This window comes from Homarus americanus, unplaced genomic scaffold, assembly GCF_018991925.1.
Source record: "Homarus americanus isolate GMGI-L3 unplaced genomic scaffold, GMGI_Hamer_2.0 scaffold36734, whole genome shotgun sequence".
Lineage (NCBI taxonomy): Eukaryota > Metazoa > Arthropoda > Malacostraca > Decapoda > Nephropidae > Homarus > Homarus americanus.
Window position 1 is genome coordinate 10,924,587 of NW_024733126.1, and position 20,334 is coordinate 10,944,920.

Genomic DNA, 20,334 nt, shown 5'->3' on the forward strand with positions numbered 1-20,334 from the left:
TTAGTTAGCGGATTAGCGAAGCTAACTTTTTGTTTAGCTGTGCCCACCACTGCTTGTTTCTGACATTTTAGGACCTTGTTTCTGACATTTTGGGACCTCTTTCAGACGGTAACAACGGACATGGCAACAGACACCAGGGAAGCCATCCGTTCAATATCACAACAGTATATGTCCAACCCCAACGCCATCATATTGTGCATTCAAGATGGGTCTGTGGATGCTGAGCGTTCCAACGTCACAGATCTTGTCAGCCAGATGGATCCTCAGGGCAAGAGAACCATTTTTGTGCTGACAAAGGTTGATCTTGCTGAAGAGAATCTTACCAATCCAGACAGAGTAAGTGATCCATTTTTTTTTATCATGTAAACTGTACATATATGCTAGTTGAGGATATTACGAAGGATATTTACGTGTTTCTACTTGTCATTGTAATCCTCTCCTTTCTTCCATTATTTTTCCCTATTACTTCTCTCCTTTCTCTGATGTCTCTATATCCCTTTATCACAAAAGAGGAATAGGCAAAAAGCTAATAAATAGGAAGATAATATTATAATGTATAAGGACATGATTATAGCTGTTAATTTTGAACTAATTATTGATTTTGGGAGAGTACATGAGACATATGTTATGTGTTATTTAACTAGTGCCAACCACCCTTTTCTGCATGCAGTAGACCACATAAATATTACAACTGTCTTGAAAATGGATCTTGAATCCAAATCACAATGGAGCACAAATGTTCCTGTTACATTCAATGTCACCAAAACACAAATTTGTATTAGTCTTTAACACTAAAGATTGTTAATAGCTCCGCAATTTCATTCAGTAACATCTCCATTATATCAGTCCTCATTGTCAATATCCTTTATCTTACTTAATCAAGTAACCTATCCTAGAACTATCGCATTTCTAACATTGCAGAGAATGTTTAAAAACGAAACTATGATAATCCTTTTTAAGCTTGTCCTTTCTTTGCCACTTCACAGCACTTGTTAGTCCACAACAGCCATGTCCACCATCATATGAAATTTTGCCCTCAAATATGGGGTGGCAGTTCATAGCCCAACTTATCTTTATTTAAGAAAAAATGCAATCTAAAGATATTAACCTTATCAATGACTGGTCCTTCACTTCCTCCTTGCCTCCCCTTCATATAAAACAAATACCACAATCCTTCTACAGTATTTACATTTTCTTTTCTATCACCATTTGTCATTGTCAAATCATTCATCTGATTTTTCAATCCCAGGGTAGTCTTTGATTATCTCAGGGAGTTGCAACCCTGCCTAACAAGCTGTTCTCGCCTTGTGGGTTGGCATTAGGAAAGGCGTCCTTCCGTAACACTGCTTTAACATGCATGATGGCAACCAGATCACCAGAGCAAAGCATTTTCTAGGCTGGCACCCTGGGTTTGCAGTGGTGAGATGTGGGGGCAGCCTGTTTTGGTTTTACCCAGCAGCTGCCATCAGGTAATTGTGGCTAACCCATGCGAGCATGGAAAATGGCCATAGAATGTTGATGATGATGATGAGTCACAACATATGTCATTTCATATCATGCAACTCATCACTCTGAACAAGTCCCCGTAGTTAACCCCTTCACTCTGGGGACGCCACTTTTAATATTTTACTTGGCTTACGTCAAACTATTTTATTCAGCTCAGAGGGGACCCCATACTCAAGGGGTTAGTAGACTATCTCCACTAACCCCTTCACTGTGGGGATGCCACTTTTAATATTATACTTGGCCAGACTCTTTTTATTCAGCACAGAGGGGACCCCATGCATATGGAGTTAAACCTCCTTATCTTTCATATAAATATCTCTCATTTTTATATCTTTGCATCAACCTATTGCTCTGTAAATGAAGGACATATACCAACCCCTTAGTATACAACTACACCAATACAATCATGGAAATATCACTTGGAAAGTGTAGATTAATAATACTGCAATAGTATTTTTTATCATTCTTATCCATGGTGTACTACCTGTAGTTAAGATTAGGGTGATTGTCAAAAGGCACTTTTTCAGTAGTACAGTACAGTACAGTGATATCTCCGTTAGCCGGAACAATTGGTGCAGAGTACTTCCGGGAATGAGAGATTTCTGGGTAACGAGACGACTCAAAGCTGGAAAAAAATCCCTCATCCCCGAAATGTGCTGGAATTTTCCGGGTAACAGAAAATTTTTCCTCGGAAGTTCCAGAAATTTACCATTACATCATCTCTCGAACCCGGAAAAAAAATTCCTCTTCCCCGGAATTTTCTGGGTACAGTCAACCCTCGTTAATTCGGACTAATAGGGGGGAAGGGTGTCCGTTTTAGCCGATTGTCCGAATTAACTGATTTAGGGGTTAATATTGCATAATATTGCATTATACAGCTATGTGTATGTTTATTTGAGTGCCCCGTCATAGGAGTCCGTTTTCTCTCACTTCAGGACGCCTGAGTCGTCTGCTTTCTCTTAATCTTAGAGTGCACCAGAGACTTCATTGTTCCTTAGAAGTGACACAGAATTTGAAATTGCAACCCCAATTGCAACTGGGACAATCCCAGAACCAGAAATTTGATATGGACAGTTCAGATTTCGTCTGAATTATCCGAAATCCGGATTAAAGGGGTCCGAATTAACGAGGGTCGACTGTAATGGAAAATTTTTCTCTGAATTTCCAGAAAATGAGCCTCATTTACACCTCTCAAACCCGGAAAAAAAAAAACCTCTTTCCTGGAATTTTTTGGGTATCGTGAAAATTTTCTTGGGATTTTCTGGAAAATGTGCTCCTCGGAAAATTTTAATTCCGGCTATCGGAGAGTTCCGGGTTTGAGGGATTCTGGCTAACAGAGATATTACTGTATTGCCCCTCAGACTCGAGAGCATACTGTCTTGCATCACTCAAATAGATAATTGCAATACAGTGATCCCTCTGTTAACGAGCTCCTCGGTTAACGAGATTTTGGTTAACGAGTTACCTCCCATAAGAGTCTTAACTTCGGTTAACGAGCAATCCCTCGGTTAACAAGTTTCTTACGAGCCGACCTCAACAAGTTTTCACTTGCACTTGGCGGTCAACCAGCTGTAGTATTAGTCCGCCAATACAGTAATCGGTTCTAGGGCTTAAATTCCTTACTATTTTAGTAAATATCAAGAAGTTTATACTATTCAATAATTTTAAAAGTTTAATATTAAATTTTTTAGTCATTTTAACAATTATTGAACATAAGTGAAGGTAAAGTGATTAGTTTTATGCGCGCCATCCAGCCTCTCAACACACCATACAGGTGTCAGTCTTTGTGTCTTTTCAGTGGAGGTAACATCTTGCTTGAGACTCTCTTCAACTAAATGCTTTTTTCTGTGTTTACAAGCAAATTATTGGTCATTTTGAAATTTATTTTACATATTGACAATATATAATGCAGTGCAGTGTTGATTTAAAGAAAATAATCTTGAATTACACCAAGAGAACTAAAATTTTATGGGTGAAATGGTGCCATGGGGTGACTTCTCTTCCACCCAATGCCTTCTCTTCTCGCTTCTCCTCCACCCCCATTCTAATTCCCATCATCGTCATCATCAGCATCATCATCATCATCATCATCATCATCATCATCATCATCATCATCATCATCATCATCATCCAGGAGCCTTCTACATACACACCTCAAAGTAAGTGAACTTTTCTACATTTTTTGTTGAATTTAGGCAATTTTCGGTGAGCTGGAACCAATTACCCAAAAACCCATTGAAACAATGGTTTCGGTTAACGAGTTTTTCGGTTAATGAGCAACCTTCTAGAACAGATTGTGCTCGTTAACCGAGGGACCACTGTATTGTAAAAAAAAATAAAATAAAAAAAGTGAATTGAGTTCTGTAGAATTCAAATTGCTGTTGAGTTTATCAGGTTTCCTTATACCTATGTATGTAATGTACTGTATTTGGATAATTAATACTTTTAATTATTCCACTTTGTTTCAAGGATACGTCATCATCAACATCACCATTTTACGGCCATGTAATGTAATAACTAGCCCACATGGCAGCCAGGGACAAGTGTTTTAAAAACCCTGACTTTAACAATTTGGGGAATATTGCCATGGTGCTGTCTATCTTTATTTTTCTGTAATACAGTAGAAGTCCAAAAATCCGGACTGCTTGGGGATTGGGTCGGTCCGGATTTTCGGATTTTCCGGATTCTCAGGCAGTACTTTTAAAATTCAAATTTAATGAAGAATAAAGAAGAGATGAACAGGTACATTTTGATAGTTTATTCATTTGCAAATATAGCATGCTTTATTTATCAAAACGAGCAGTTTTAATGAAAAAGCTGTGAATTCTAAATTTTATTCTTTGCCTTTTATATATCATAAATTGTAGACTTTCCAATGTCGTATGTTTCCATTAGAACAGTATTGCTCACACCACGTTCTAGTTTTTTAATTATTTCAAGTTTGTCACTCAATTTCAATGTGTTCTTCTTTCTCTTCACACAACGAAGTTTATCTACTTTAGGAGCCATTATTATGGGCTTGTACAGTACTCTGTAAATGGAAAGAGTAGGACTCAAAATATTGTTATATTACAATGGTATTCTATTCATACTGTGCTTGATATAATGCATTCACGTAAATGTAATATTTTTGCTGAACGTACGTATTACAGTGGAAAGTGGGATAAAATTGTGATGAAAACAATGACTTTCGCTTTCTTTCGTTCAAAAGATGTTACCGTAATCGCTTTTCGAATGGTTTTCAGTTCAAAAACTATTGTATTACAATAATATTCTATCCTAATTGACTTGAATAAATACTACGATACCATATTTCTGAATACTTTCATTAAAATCCATCAAAATAATTTTCCTTGTCATCGTCTGCAGCACCAAACAGCTTCTCCCAGTCCTCTCTTTGAACAGGGCTAGAGGGTACGTGTTTTTCGAATCGTTTTCAGTTAAAAAACTATTACATCACTCGTCTATTTTACCTAAACTGCGCCTGAATGAATATATTCTCGTAGATAAATAGTAGTTTTGTGGAAACGTGACGTATTTCAATGTAAAATAGGATAAAATACATGACGAAAACAAAAGACTTTACCTAAGCTTCTGATGTTCTTGAGATGTTACTCGTTTTTTTAATAGTTTTCGGTTAAAATTCTGATATATTACAATGATATTCTATTCATACTGTGCTTGATATAATACATTCACGGAAATGTAATATTTTTCCTGAAATTACATACGTATTACAGTGGAAAGTGGGATAAAATCATGACGAAAACAATGACTTTCGCTTTCTTTCGTTCAAAAGATGTTACCGTAATCGCTTTTCGAATGGTTTAGTTTAAAAACTGTTGTATTTCAATAATATTCCCTCCTAATTGACGTGAATAAATACTTGAATGGAAATATACAATATTTTTGTTGAAACTACCCGGGTTTCAGTGTAAAGTGTCGTAATAATAAATGGTAAACAATTTGCCTTCAGCACTTGTGTTTCATGCACGGCGAGCCTCAGTTTATAGGACGTAGAGCATTTTTAGTGGTTATGTTGTTCCATTACCCTCAAAAACGTGGGTGGAACTATAAACGAGGAATATCATAAATTAACGATTTCTTGGTCAAAAAATCAGGGTCGACTGATAACGAGGGGTGGTTATAGGCGAGTATATACGGTATGTTGTCACAGTTTGATTGCCCATTTTAAAGTGGCGACCACGTGGTCGCTTGTTGTCGCTGTGCAGCTGTGGCGCTCACGCATGCGCACATGCACACAAATGCCCGCTAAAAAAAAAAATCGTTTTTGAAAAGTCCGGATTCTCGGGTGGTCCGGATTTCTGGCATCCGGATTTTTGGACTTTTACTGTACTGTATTATTGAAATTGTATTGGGTGCATGGGTGAGAAAATTTTTTACATATGTATTTGTACACACTTAACATACTATCTCAACTCTTAAAATGCAACATATCAAGTTAATTTTGCGTGGGCAGAAAGGAAGGGGATGAGCCATTCCATTGGTGGCTCTTATTTTTGGAGGTACCAAGTGAACACACATGACTATTGAAATGATTTGGTCTAAATTTTATTTCGTATCATTGATTTATTTATTTTAGTGTGTGTGTGTGTGTGTGTGTGTGTGTGTTTGTACTGTATATTCGTATATAAAAATTTAATATATTTCCAGATAAGAAAGATTCTCTCGGGTAAACTATTTCCAATGCGAGCACTGGGGTACTTTGCTGTGGTCACAGGCAGAGGCAATAAGGAGGACTCAATACAAGCTATTAAAGATTATGAGGAATCCTTCTTTAGGAGCTCCAGAATTTTTAAGTAAGTTAATAAATATTAATTGTTTAATTTTTTATAATGCAAATTTTGAGTTGATAGTACAATATAGATTGTGAATGTCTTGTAAAACATATTGTGTATTCCCAAAAATGTGTGCTGCTCCTTTAAACTGACAGACTAATATATATATTTTAATTTATTTTAAGGCATAGTGTACATAATGCCATCCATTTGGTAGGAATAATGTCCTGTAATAGCAAGAAAATTAGTTTTATCCTTTCCACTTGGCAGAGGTGGTGTGATCAACAGTCACCAGTGCACAACAAGGAACTTGAGTTTTGCAGTCTCAGAATGTTTCTGGAAGATGGTACGAGACACAGTCGAGCAACAGGCAGATGCTTTTAAAGCCACACGCTTTAACCTTGAAACAGAATGGAAGAACAATTTTCCAAGGTGAATACATCGACTCAATTGCTTTGCTTAAAAGAATTATAATATGTAATCTTTAAATATACAGCAGCTACAGTATACTCGTATACCAGAACCATTAATACGGGGACAGGGCAACAAGGTAACATATTGTTATCAACTACTGAGAGATGTGAACACACCCGACCAGCAAAATGCAGTGTGATATCTGAGAGGGTTGGCGTTGAGTAGTGAAATCTGACGGTGCAGCACTTGATGTTACATACTGTTTTGTGTACTATGCACAACAATTTCTTTACTGTAAATATACAAGATAGAGATATACCAGTGGCGGATCCAGGGGGTCTGGGCATCATGTTAGACTAAATAACGTCAGGTCGAATGTCAACTCGTACACATTCCTGGCTCATGGTATAACACTTAAACAGGCTGCTTGTCACCAGTATACCAGGATTAGTGACCTGTATCAGGTGCAGGTTATTTATCTCTACATTAGCACCCACCTCTGGTCAGTAGGTGTCAAATTGTCAACTTTTCAATGGAACTGCCAAGCAAGAAGATGTACAGTAGATAACCGGAATTATGACATCACATGACGAGTGAATATTTGTGACCCGAGCTATTTTTTTTTCCTGTAAAAATCCATAATATACAGTACATACAAGTCAGCTGTTCACTTGTGCCTGGCAGTGTAGCAGTCATTATTATGCATCCACCCCCCACCAGCACCACTTACAACCAGCCAGTACAGTACATGTTAATAACATGTACAGCAACTTTGTTCATTCTTCTAGCCTTCAGTCTGCCACTCCGTCACCCCAGTTTGAACGCATTATCCTGTAAACACCAGTTGGTGGTGGTGAAAGTTAGTGGTGATGATGAGTGGTGATGATGGTGGTGAGCAGGCATGGGGAAATTAATTAACTTACTCATTAACTTATACAATGTATGATTAAGTTAACTAGTTAACTTTTAAAATACTGGTTGCTTACTTTTATCAAAATTTTATCAAATTAATTGATTAACTCCAATTAATTATCGATTAACTCATTAGGAAAAATAAGGAGTACGCACTTTAAAACACACCAACTATTTATTATGTTCTGAAGCTACTTTGTTTCTTACAGAACTCGGGAGTTGGATCGTGATGAATTATTTGAAAAGGCACGAGGTGACATATTGGATGAGGTGGTAAACCTGTCACAAGTTTCGCCTAAACAGTGGGAAGAAGCCCTCTCTAAAAAACTCTGGGATAAGATGGTTACCTATATATTTGAAAATATCTATTTGCCAGCTGCCCAGACTGATAATTCAGGTAGGTTACTTTATTGTGGTGTACTATATTTTTTTGTTTTTCCTTGTCTTTACAATACTCCCTATATTACCCTACCCTGACCTAACTTAGCCAAATTTAAACTAACTATGCCTAACCTCATCAAACCTAATGGAATGTGATCTAACTTAATTCTCTCATTACCAGGCCAAGTGTGGAATTTTCCAACCATTCACTTCCAGATGACAAAACTTTTTTCATCCATCGAGCTATATGTTATGCTATGGTTATTTGTCAACTTGTAATTTGGGATAGATATACATACAGTAAGTCCGTTCCTGAAAACCGCGACGTTAACGGAATAAATTTTCCCCATAAGAAATAGATATAATACAGGGGTTATGTTCCCCAGTCACCCTTTGCCCCATAAAATACATTACATATACAGAAATTCAATGGAATTTTTATAGAAAATAGTATATATTATACATCCAAAAAGATTAACAAACTAAATCATTTTGTATTGTACTTACTGATGGGCGGAGGTGGAGCAAGTGTGTGGTGGGTAGTGGAGAGGAGGAGGGCGGGAGAGGAGGGGGGGTTGTGAGTCACTGAGACCCGGAGGGTGGCTCCTCCTCCCGCTCTGACTGGGTGAGAGAGGGTGATGCGCCGTACAAAGTAGTCCGTGACGATGTTATACCGAATCAGCGGGACATTGTCCGAATCATGGGTATCTAAAGAGTAGTGACGTTATAACAAAACAACGTTGTCGGGGGCAACGTTAAACGAGGACTTATTGTTATTTTATTTATTTATTTTTATTTTTTTTCAGTTAAATAGATGCACCAGCCAATGTGCATAATGTTTAAAAAATAAACAAAATACTTACCATCAGTTAAAAAACATAAAGTGAATAAAAAATTTGTGTGCTAGAGTTAGCATGTGGAGTGTAGATCTCAGCTGCTCTGATCTGTCTCCCTTGTAGAAAAACGATGACAAATATCTCATCGTCCAGCAGCAAGAGGGTCAGTGTAACTTAAGTTCCTAATCTACCCTAAATTAAATTAACTTCAACTGCTAAATTCTGCTTGTTTCATTTTGTTATTGCTTCACTTATTCCCATTCTTGATCAAATAAACAGAAAAGAAAATTACTGGGCATTTTTTTTTAATTGTCAAAACAAGGAGATAAAGAGTTCTGTTTTTGTTTTGTTTTTACCCTTGCAGGTACCTTTAATACCACAGCTGACATTAAACTAAAACAGTGGGCAGACCAAATGTTACCTAAAAAGTGTGTGGAGGTGGGCTGGGAGACACTAGAAGATGAGTTCAGGAAGTTCATGGAACATGCCAAGAACTCCAAAGACCATGACACTATCTTTGACAACCTCAAGGCCTGTGTTGTTGATGAAGCCATGAGAAGGCATGTGTGGGAGGATAAGGTACTGTACTGTATTATTATTAGGTATTTTGGTTTGTAATAACTGGCATGCCATTGTATCATAAATCCATTTATTCAGAAAATGAACATAATCTATTGTACTCCAATGAACAAAAAGAAAATTTTATTTTATCTCTGATGCCTCACACCCCAGGCTGCAGACGTACTGCGTGTTATACAGCTTAACGCCCTGGAGGATCGTTCAGTCAATGAAAAACAGCAGTGGGATGCAGCGTGCAAATTCCTTGAGGATTCAGTCAAGGAAAAACTTCAGACCACAGAGGGGACCCTAAGGTTTGTGTTTGAAAATGATTTGTAGTACACTTTTTCATTTAGATTTATTTTGAGTTATGGACAGAATCTTATTAGGGAGATAAAACTTATATGATAGGGGTATTTGTAAAATTTTTGAACTTCATTTTAATATATATTCTTATTTCTAGCTATGCTCTTTGGTGATTTTCATCCATCTTGTTTTCCTGGACTATTGTACAATTTCTTATATAGTACTGTAAAGTGAACCCTCGAAGATCCGGATTTTCCGGCGAATAATAAATGATATAAGAAACACCAAAGATACAGTACTAATGTAGTTATAAACAAATTACCATATATAAACCATGCATTTACCTCTCATAACATAATAAGAAACATTGTATCATTACTAGATTGGATGAAATAATATTCCCACAAACAACAATTGTCAACTCTGTTTGTTTCCCACCTCCTCGGGCACCTGTGTCTAGGCAACTGACGGGTCAAGTAACTTCTTAGCCCAGAACCCCCAAATTTTTTGCCCGATCTTCCGAAATCCGGATTTCCTGGGTCCGGATCTTCGAGGGTTTACTGTACTGTATATGGGTAATAATTGTCATAATTAATACAAATATCTTAGAGATTAGAAAAATATGGTTTCATTATTTGGAAATGTGACTCCATTACCTCAGTAAGGGGTTTAAAATTTAGAAGTTCAGTAGGAGGTTTTAGACCTGATTGCAGACAGCAGTTGGTGTCTAAATCACCTGATCTCCCAACTATGTTCATTACAGATTTCCAAATTTGAGATTGGCAATTTATTTTTTGTGTTTGAATTTTCCCACACTATCAGAAATGTAGGATTTTATTTGATAGTACTGTAATAAATGCTTTCTATATGATTTATTTATGTGCGCAGGTGTTTTTAAAAAAATAGAGCCACCCTCAGTTGTAAACCAGCCAATTGAGTTAAATCTAAAAAAATTAGTAAATAATTAGGCTTTGTGCCATATAGGAGTGTGGCAAAGTACCTTGAGAACCCAAATAAAGGAAGTACTATTACAAGAGCCACTTGGCTGTGAGTTCTGCTAGAAAACAGGTTTTTAGGATCAATATCTCATTGCTGTAAATCTTTGTGTGAGCATTTTTTATAGCTGTTCTTCTATAATGGAGAAGTTACATATCAGAATGTTGTAAAGATGCTCTTCCTATTGTGAATTTCTTCAGATACGATCAGGAATTCCCATTAAAGAAAAATAGCTTTAGGCAAGAGAATTGAAAGAATTGCCTGCAACCACTAAAAATGGGTTTTTATGCTGTTGATGGATCAAAAAATATGTTTATCCACTTCCTAGTTTCATACATGTGTTAAGTGGCCCACCTCTGATATTTCAATTTTTTGACCTGGTAATAGTGTTATAAATTATTTATTTATTTATTTTAAAGCATTTACTATTTTTTTCCTCTCCTCCCAACATTAAATTGAAGTAAGTTTTTTACCGCTGTATTAGAGAGATGGTGGGTCCAAGCACCAAGGAGCAGTGGATGTACTGGTATTATCCAACTGAAGATCAGAAGAAGAGATCCACTGTGAAGAACGAGCTGGAAAAACTTCTTGTGTCTGAATATGTAAGTTGCTGTCATCATCATCATCATCATCCTCATCCTTTTCCCCCTCCCTGTACTATAAGCTCTCCCAATTCTGGACTAATTTGTACAAACCGTGTCCCTTATTTGGAGGATTCTTGTAATAACAGGGCCTTCTTACCTCCTCCCTCCCCTTGAGTAAACATGAAATGGTACTGTACATTAAAAATTTACATCTTTCCTGACCATCAAAATGTTTAACCCCTTCACTACAGAGATACCACTTTCAATATTTAATTTGGCTAACACCAGACTATTTTATTCATCTCAGAGGCAAAACTATACACAAAGGGTTAGACTTGAAATGCCAAAAAAATAATATGCTTATTTTGGAAAGTCATATAATTGTGAAAGGTGGACTGATCATAAAATTATCTCACCCAGTCAGTCAGACAATAAGTGTTAAAGTGAATAACAGTTTCATTCTATGTGCAGGCACATAAGAATACACTCAGCTATGATGAAGTAACTACAGTACGAAAAAATGCCCAAGGTCAAGGTATTGATGTGGATAATGAATTTGTACGGGAAACATGGCATCCAGTTTACCGAAGACATTTTCTACGGCGTGCACTGTCAAAAGCTTATGACTGCCGAAAATCTTTCTATGCCTACCATCAAGGACTTGAAGGAGAACTTGGGGTTTGTAAATCAATGTTATTTTATTTCATGGACTATAAAATGGATTCATAGTACAGTCCAGTTCAGTAGTATATAAAATATATATTTAGATTCTAAAGTATGTGATATTCCATTTTAATAATTCAGATTAAGGTATGGATCATACATTTTATTTAGGTTGTGCTCTTATTTATATACAAAAAATGTAAAACAGGTACAGTATATAATGTCTATGGATGTACAAAATGTCCAGTAGCCAGGTGAGTTGCAACACATAGTATATGCTTGACTCATTGACTCATAATGATTCATATGAAAGATAATCAGGAATACTTTTTTATTGTGATTTTCTATCATGTTCTAATCAGGTGGAATGTAATGATGTAGTACTTTTCTGGAGGATTCAGCAGATGTTCAAAATCACATCCAATGCACTGCGGCAACAGGTCATGAATCGAGAAGGTATGTTAAGTTAACTCAATTGTGATACAACATACATGTGTAGTAATATATTCATGTATATATTTATATTTGGTTTCAATTTTAATCTCTTCCTGTTATAATGCAGGATGGGAGGGGGTATCGAGGGAAGTATGAACAAAACTAAATTCAAGTTTGTCAAAGCTCGTTTGTTTAATACTGGGGTTCCCAAACCTGGGGTTGGAAGGCTCATTAGGTAGGGTCACAAAGAGGTCATGTGGTCGGTGGGGTCGCTGGGGTCCTTTGGGTCTGCCAGTGAAATGATTTGGGGTCTCACTGGATCGTTGACAACACTGGATTGGGTCGTGCTAGAAAAAGCTTGGGAACCCCTGGTTTAATAGAATGAAGTTATTGAGGTTCAAAACAAACACAGGGGTTTTATCAATCTTCCAAGGCTTTAAGCTCTGAATCCAAAGACTGCCTGTTTTCCAAAATTTGGCTACATAAATAACAATGCTTGCATAATATAAGCCTTGACCATGGGAAATATCATTTTATGTAATACTGAACAGCAATTTGCTAAGTTTTAATATTGGAATTATATTTTACAGCAAGGAGACTTGAAAAGGAAATTAAGGAAGTTTTAGAAGAGTATGGGTATGACCAGGATAAGAAGGAGAAATTACTCACTGGTCGACGTGTCATGCTAGCAGAAGAACTGAGTAAGTCAGGGTATTCATTATGATTACCATTTTATGGTAATTTTCCATGCTTGCATGGGTTACCCATGGTTACCTTATGGCAGCTCTCCATGCTGCATGGTCTCTTACCCTATCTCTTGTCAGGTTTCTAACTAATGTTATTTCTTACAACCTCTAACCATGTCATTCTTGGCCTACCCCTAGCTCTCCTCCCCCCACATTAAGGCTCATGCACCTTTTGTCCCAATTGGTCTCATCCATTCTCTACACATGCCCAAACCTTCTCAGCCTACCTCTGCACAGGACCTCACCTATAATCTCAATACCCAGTTGCCCTCTCAACTCTGAATAGGGCCTCCTATCTTTCAGTGTCACATTACACCTTCACCTCACCATTCTCATTTCGGTCCCACACGCTGCCTACATTCTCCCTTTCACTTGGAGGGAAAGTACTTTTGTTGTCAATAAAGGCAGCAGTTCCCTAAACTTCCTCCAACCACTTCTGACTTGCAACTGAGCAGGCTTCAGCACCCCCACTGGTACTGATCATGTCACCTTAATAACAGAACTCTTTGACACAGACCAGGGACATATCCCCAATATATTCGGTTTTTCTAGCCTTGCTCTTGCTATGGGAAACATGGTTTACTTGCACATACAAGTACTGTACTGAATATTTAAAATCAGCAACATCCCGCAGTCAGCCATCTATTCCATTGCACCTCTAGTGTACCCACCTTCCACACTCATTGCAAGTCATTAAGTTGGTGCCAACACTTTTCTTGCAAACAGCACATGGTTATTTTCCACTTTCCACCGCAAATCCCTCGCCCACACCACGAATCAATATTTTTGTTGTAGCCATATTCACTTTCATGCCCTTTGCCTGTATTCCATCCTTCCATTTCTTAAATCTCTCCACTGTCTCTTCAATACTACCTGCGATCAGCACTAAATCACCAGCATACAACAAATCCCAGGTTTAGGGTTTGTATTTCATGTCAAGTTTAGGTGTTGATAAACTTTGATATAGCAAAACTTTTGCGACTTAAGAGTGAAAAGCACCATAGAGCTCATACTTCCTTTTAAACATGGGATTGAGCTATAATATTTGAAGTTAGATATGACAGGCAACCATCTAGTTCAGTTAGATGGGCTAAAGTCAAGGATAAAGACTTATTAGGATTTATTACTTTATGACTTGGGATATTTAGGAGCAGATATATATACAGTATATACTTGTATGTATCCTACCTTTTCTTGGAATTACATTCTTAGTAACTCCATGGCATAGCAGGAACCAGCTTCCTCTCATACCTGAATTTTTTTAAGCCGCCTCTTTTCTGCTTTAGTCATAGAAATTTGGTAGAGATATAATGTTCCTTCCTTAGTATCTTATATAAGTTTAATGCTTGGATTTACTAAAAGTATGTCATTCTTCTCTGCCTCTAGAAGGAATGTGAGAGTTTCAGGTTTGGTGATGGTATATTAAATTGGACATGGATAGGAAGCTTGTGAGGAATTTGAAGGTTATAGTAGGGAAGAATGTGCCCTACAGCACAGTTGCTTGAAACGTGTAGTGAAAGGAAGGTGTATGTTATAAAAAAGAGAATATAGGAGAAGCATTTTATATTGAGCTTAGAAGAGTGGAAACAGCCAACAACAGTTTTAGTGGTAGTGTGGCAAGATGCTGGGCCTAAATAAAGGATGTTGTACAAAGTCCAGCTGACAAGGTGTGTGACTGGACAAAGGGCCTAGCCAGGCATGCAGGAACATGGTGGTGGAACAAGGAAGTGGTCAGAGTGATAAAGGAGAAAAGAAGATTGTATAAAGCTTGGAAGGTGGGTGGTAACAAGGAGGAGTACCTGGAGGCCAAATGCAGGGCATGAAGAAAGGCTTACAGTATAAGCTTAAGAAGCATAAATGGATGCATTTGCAGATATGCTGAATAGTGCAGACATAAAAGGCAAGGTATTCAGAATTAGATAATTCGGTCACCATCTACAGGTTTACATCGTGTGATGCTTTCAGCATTTCTGCAGTTATTCCACAGCTTCCAGCTGCCTTTCCATTCTTCATTTGTCAGTTACTTTCTTCACCCATTCTCTTTCAATCTTTGAGTATACAGTAGTCCATATACTGGTTCTGCTACTCCTAGGCTGCCCTTCCCACTTGTACGCCTCATTCAGTAGTCGATCATAGCACTTTCTCCAAGAGTCTTGATTCCTCCTTATCAACAACCACATTACTGTGCTCATTTCTCACATGCTGCTCACCAGCTACTGTACATTCTTGTTTCTATCCACTAATTGCCTGGCTATTCTGAATCAATCAGAGTACTGTTCTCATAACTATCTGAGGGTTTGTGACCACAGTCCTCCACTTTAAACATTCTCGGGCTGTTTTTACAAATTCTCCAAGGTTTTGTATCTCTCTGGGGACCCAGTTTTTAATGTCATTCGTCCATCTCAGTCTCTGCCTTCCTACCCTCAACTTTATCATTAATATTTCTATTATTATCCTCTCATTCCTAATTATATGACCAAAGTATCACCTTTGTCTTTCTATGTACATTTCAAGAGAGAGAAAAAAGCAGCCATTATAATCTTGACTAAACTCAAATTATTGTTTTTCAGAGAGAGTGAGACAAATTCAGGAGAAGCTTGAGGAATTCATCCATTCATTAAATGCCGAGAAGTAATGTGATTTTCTTAGAAGTATAATAGCATAGCTTATGTACACTCGCAACAAAAAGTATCGGTGCATACTGTAGTGTTAACAATTTGAGACCAGTGACGATAGGTATTGGGAAAGGCGAGTTGTTCCAGCCGTATGTTGGCAGCCCTGATTGTCAGCCATATGGCAACACCTAGTGGAGGGGGGGGGGGGTTATGAGGATACACTTACCAACCTTCCCGACATATCACAGTGTATACGTATCGTTTTGGAACTCGTCGATCTCACCTGCACCAATACTTTTGGTGCGAGTGTACATCTTATGCCATATATATATAGAAAATTTAGTAATAAATACAGTGAACCCTCACTTTACGCGGTTAATTCAACCCACAGGGTACCGCGGAAAGTGAGAAACGCGTAAAGTGAACAACATAACATATGGGATTAAATGAAATAGAGACCGGCTAACCTCCAAACTCCACTTTTTCCGACACAATACCTATGTTCTAGTAAAAATAACATCTTAATTTTATGATGGCACATGCACACAATTAATACTTAAGAGAAATACAGTCGCCAAGTTATTGTCCATTCAAATAATGGACTCAATTCCCTCCCCCTCTTCTCACACTACACTCGCTGGCTCTTCCCTCTCTGAGAAATTTTTGGGGGAAAACCACTAGATTTTAAGGTATAGTAATAAATAATACCTCAAACTAAAGTTAGGATAATATAATTGACATTGCTGGATTCCTTGTAAGACCAGGAATATTTTGAATATAAATGTCATATATTTTGCACAAAAGAGAACATATTTATACTCAGAGTAAACAAAATAATTGCATTAGATCTAAAATTTGTATGTCTAATGCAAAATCTATGATGTTTATATTCAAAATGATCATCAAATTGTAAGAATTCCAGCAATGTAAATTATATTCTGGCCGGATAATTTGTATGAATTTTATGAGCTAAATAAAAACATTATACTTCACCCGCGTAAAGGGGTACACGCACCGCGGAATGTGAGCATCCCGGGTTCCGGCAGGGTACCGCTTAAACGTGGAAACGTGGAATGTGGGACCGCGTAAAGTGAGGGTTGACTGTATGTAGCAATTTTATTTCAACAGTAAGTATGTAATGAAAAAAGTAGATTATTTCCCATAATGCAATACATTGTTCATAAATTTAGGTCAAGTTAACACTGGGGAGAGGCATCTTAAGACTGATATTTTAAATTCAGTATTTTAAACTTCAGTCTCCAATATCTTATTCAATGTATCATAATTGAAAAAAATCCATAATTACAAAGTTTTTCATTATACTTCTGGAATAAAACAGGAGAGAGAGCCAATAAGCACATCGTTACTGTATATTGATTGGTTAATACTGTTTCTATCCTCAGCATTGCATTACTTGGGTCGCTGATGAACAGGGATTGATTTTGTATTATTTATTCTATTTATACAGTTTTCGGGCACATCATTTGTTATGATCAGGTAAACGTCACCAACAATAATATGCTTTAAATAAAGAGATCATATTTTGCAAACTTAATCACAAATTTTCAAGCTCCCTGCATTTCGTATGGCAGCACTTGTTACTGCACTTGCTAATTTTTGGGACATGTCCATCATGTGGTGACTCCATTAGATATTTGGGGAAGATTTTATGATCACTTTTCCCTCTTCATCTTGATCATTGCACTCAGAAGAGAAAAGGTAAAAGTTTCCCTCTGGCAGTAAGTCAAATTTAATTTTAGCTCTGCAGACAGAACCTCACACCATTGCAATGGCCCACCAACTTTGATTTCAAGGCATACAGACATACATAAAGAAAGCAGTCACCTGCTTTGCTCTCCCATACTCTGCTTGACCATTGAAAAAGTTTAAGTGTCTGCCCCTTTATGACACTTCAGGGATAGTAGTCAGGGATGATACCACAGTTTAGGTAAGATTATCACTATCATACTGTACTTGCATCCTTTTTTAAGGTTTATTTACATACTAGTCAGTCTCTCTTTTGAGTTCAGAGCTGCATTCTAGAAGTAGCTGGCATTAACACCAGCAACTATGAAGATGAGGTATTAAAAACCAGTGCTGTAACTTGATGACCTTCTGTTAATTCATCTGGTTATGTTGCCCTGTGGTTTCAAGAAAACCATTAGCTGGCTGTGGTGTGGGCCATTAAGGAGAACCCCGTCGATATTTTACACAACTTTGCATGTGGAACCCTTTACCTCACAAATACCAAGGGAGTTTTATGTACTTAAGTGTGATTTTTATAGTTACATAATCCATTTAGGAGGGTCTGTGAGGTAGCTTTGATAGGGTGGGGTTAGCCAGAAGTGCAGTTTCACTAAGAGGAAGCCTTAAACTCCCCCAAGTATCCATTAAATATCAGATAACCTCCAATCATATTGTACAGTATGTACCCTTGGGATATTTGATTCAATTTCGCAGCTCCAGGCATTTTGCACTTTTGTGACATACCCTTTGTTATATTATGCTTCACCCATGCAAGCATGGAAAATGGCCACAAAACAGTGATGAGTGAATCTTTATATTACTGTACTGTGAGACTGTATATAATAATTGTTAATATATTTACACAATCATAAGTATATTAAAATTACTAATTTTAGTTATTTTGAGGATACTTAATGCTGATTAGGTCTTGTTATTAGTGTATTGTAGTGTGGCTTCACACTATTACAATTAAAATAAGCTGAGGTGTTATGATATGTGGATTGGTAATGCAAATTATATATATATATATATATATATATATATATATATATATATATATATATATATATATATATATATATATATATATATATATATATATATATATATATATATATATATATATATAATGCAAATTATATATATATATATATATATATATATATATATATATATATATATATATATATATATATATATATATATATATATATATATATATATATATATATATATATATATATATATATATATATAAACCGGGGTATATACTTTCTTTTCTATGGCCTTGTATTCACGCTTAGTACTAAAAAATGGCATTTGTATGACACCTTCCTGGACAGTACTTGTATTGTACTGGAGCATTATGGACAGGGAGGGATAGATAATCATAAGATCAGTAGTCACAGCTGTGGGATGATGCCGAGCCCCCAAAATTGGCAAGCACAGTAAAAAGGTTATCTCATCTAGAAAAGGGGGTTTACATGTACTCCAGAGTTCCAAAAATTTTTTATCACATGATCTCTTTGCCCCTTCTTAAACAAATCCAAGAATGATCTCTGTTGCAAGATAGCTTAGCATCTAAATAGAAACACTCTGATCAAAATGCCAGTTAATTTACATAAACTTTCCAGTGTGCCAGTAGGGTTTTGAATAATGATCTAATGCCTTGGCTTTAGTAGAGAAACATGGTTGGTGAGAAATTTGTTGAAGTGTACTAGTCTCTGATAACAATGTTTTAAAAGTTATCAAGTGAAATACATTCACCTGAGGATACTTTTACCGATGAATGTGTTGCTTACTTAGGAAGCGGCTGAAGTTGTATTATAAGTACAGGTTATTCCTTGTTCAACGATGGAGTTGCTTTCCTCAAAAACCTAATGTTACACAAAATTATCACTAAACAAGGAATAGCAGCAAAGCACAGAGGGCAAACAACAGTTTCACACAGCAGGGTGGTAAACACTGTACAGTATGGTACTCCCTGATGATAATACTAAAACTAATTTGTTATAAACAGTTTTGAAGTTAAACAGTTGATTTATCAACACCAAACTTCTATATAAACGTTGTGGTTCAGGGTTGAACAATTTATTGAGCAAAAGGTGAGCCAAATTTAAACAAATTTCAAACATCAAAAATGAAAAAAAAAAATTATGAAAACAATAAAATTGATACATAGCATATCAGAAAATACAATAGCACATATTTTATGTACAGTACATAGAATAGGCCCTTCCACTCTCAAACCATCCTCTGGGTGACGTGACACTTCAGTCAGTCAGTTACCCAGCTGACTCAGAGATGTGTGGCTGCTGTGTGTATGCCATGATGTCACATTGGGGATGGGAGTCAGGGAGCAGGCTGGACTCATAACACTGTTACAACCCACTGCCTCCAGAAATATGTTCACTTCACACACCCATGCTCTACATTTTCCTTGTTTTATAATGTTATATTATATTTTCTTTATTTCAAAGTCACATTAGAGTATTGTAATGATTTTTCCACGTCATACCATCTCACAGGCCACCTCGTCCCGTTTTCACCCATCCCAGTGAGTCAAGCTATTGCTAAAACGAATTTTGACTTGACATTAAGTGAGAAAGTGTGTCAAAAAATTTTTATCATTCAACCAAATTAACATTACATGAATTAACGCTAAACGAGGAATACCTGTATGCCTCTTTTATTAGTCAGGATGTATGGTGTTGAATGGAAATAAATTTACAATTTTAATTGTGATGTTACACTGAATTTTATTGGACCAGAGTGTATCATACTCTTGCATTTTCTTAGGCTGCTTTTTGTACCACTTGCACTCTGTTCATTTAATT

The 20,334-nt window shown here is 36.7% G+C and overlaps 1 protein-coding gene across 6 annotated transcripts in view; it reads left to right on the forward strand.

Moving 5' to 3' along the window:
- The window catches only part of LOC121869346 (dynamin-like 120 kDa protein, mitochondrial), a 46,073-nt gene extending 30,157 nt beyond the window's left edge, over positions 1-15,916 (forward strand). For 4 of the 6 annotated variants that reach the window (XM_042370660.1, XM_042370662.1, XM_042370661.1 and 1 more), the window contains 11 exons: positions 106-336; positions 6,181-6,326; positions 6,576-6,737; positions 7,841-8,028; positions 9,213-9,427; positions 9,581-9,720; positions 11,193-11,310; positions 11,764-11,970; positions 12,318-12,411; positions 12,981-13,091; positions 15,707-15,916. In XM_042370660.1, coding sequence (XP_042226594.1) covers positions 106-336; positions 6,181-6,326; positions 6,576-6,737; positions 7,841-8,028; positions 9,213-9,427; positions 9,581-9,720; positions 11,193-11,310; positions 11,764-11,970; positions 12,318-12,411; positions 12,981-13,091; positions 15,707-15,771 — 1,677 coding nt within the window. In that variant the 3' untranslated portion in view covers positions 15,772-15,916. The remainder of the gene's footprint in view (positions 1-105; positions 337-6,180; positions 6,327-6,575; positions 6,738-7,840; positions 8,029-9,212; positions 9,428-9,580; positions 9,721-11,192; positions 11,311-11,763; positions 11,971-12,317; positions 12,412-12,980; positions 13,092-15,706) is intronic. The other 2 variants (XM_042370663.1, XM_042370664.1) reach the window with 1 other exon arrangement.
- Positions 15,917-20,334: the final 4,418 nt, after the last annotated feature.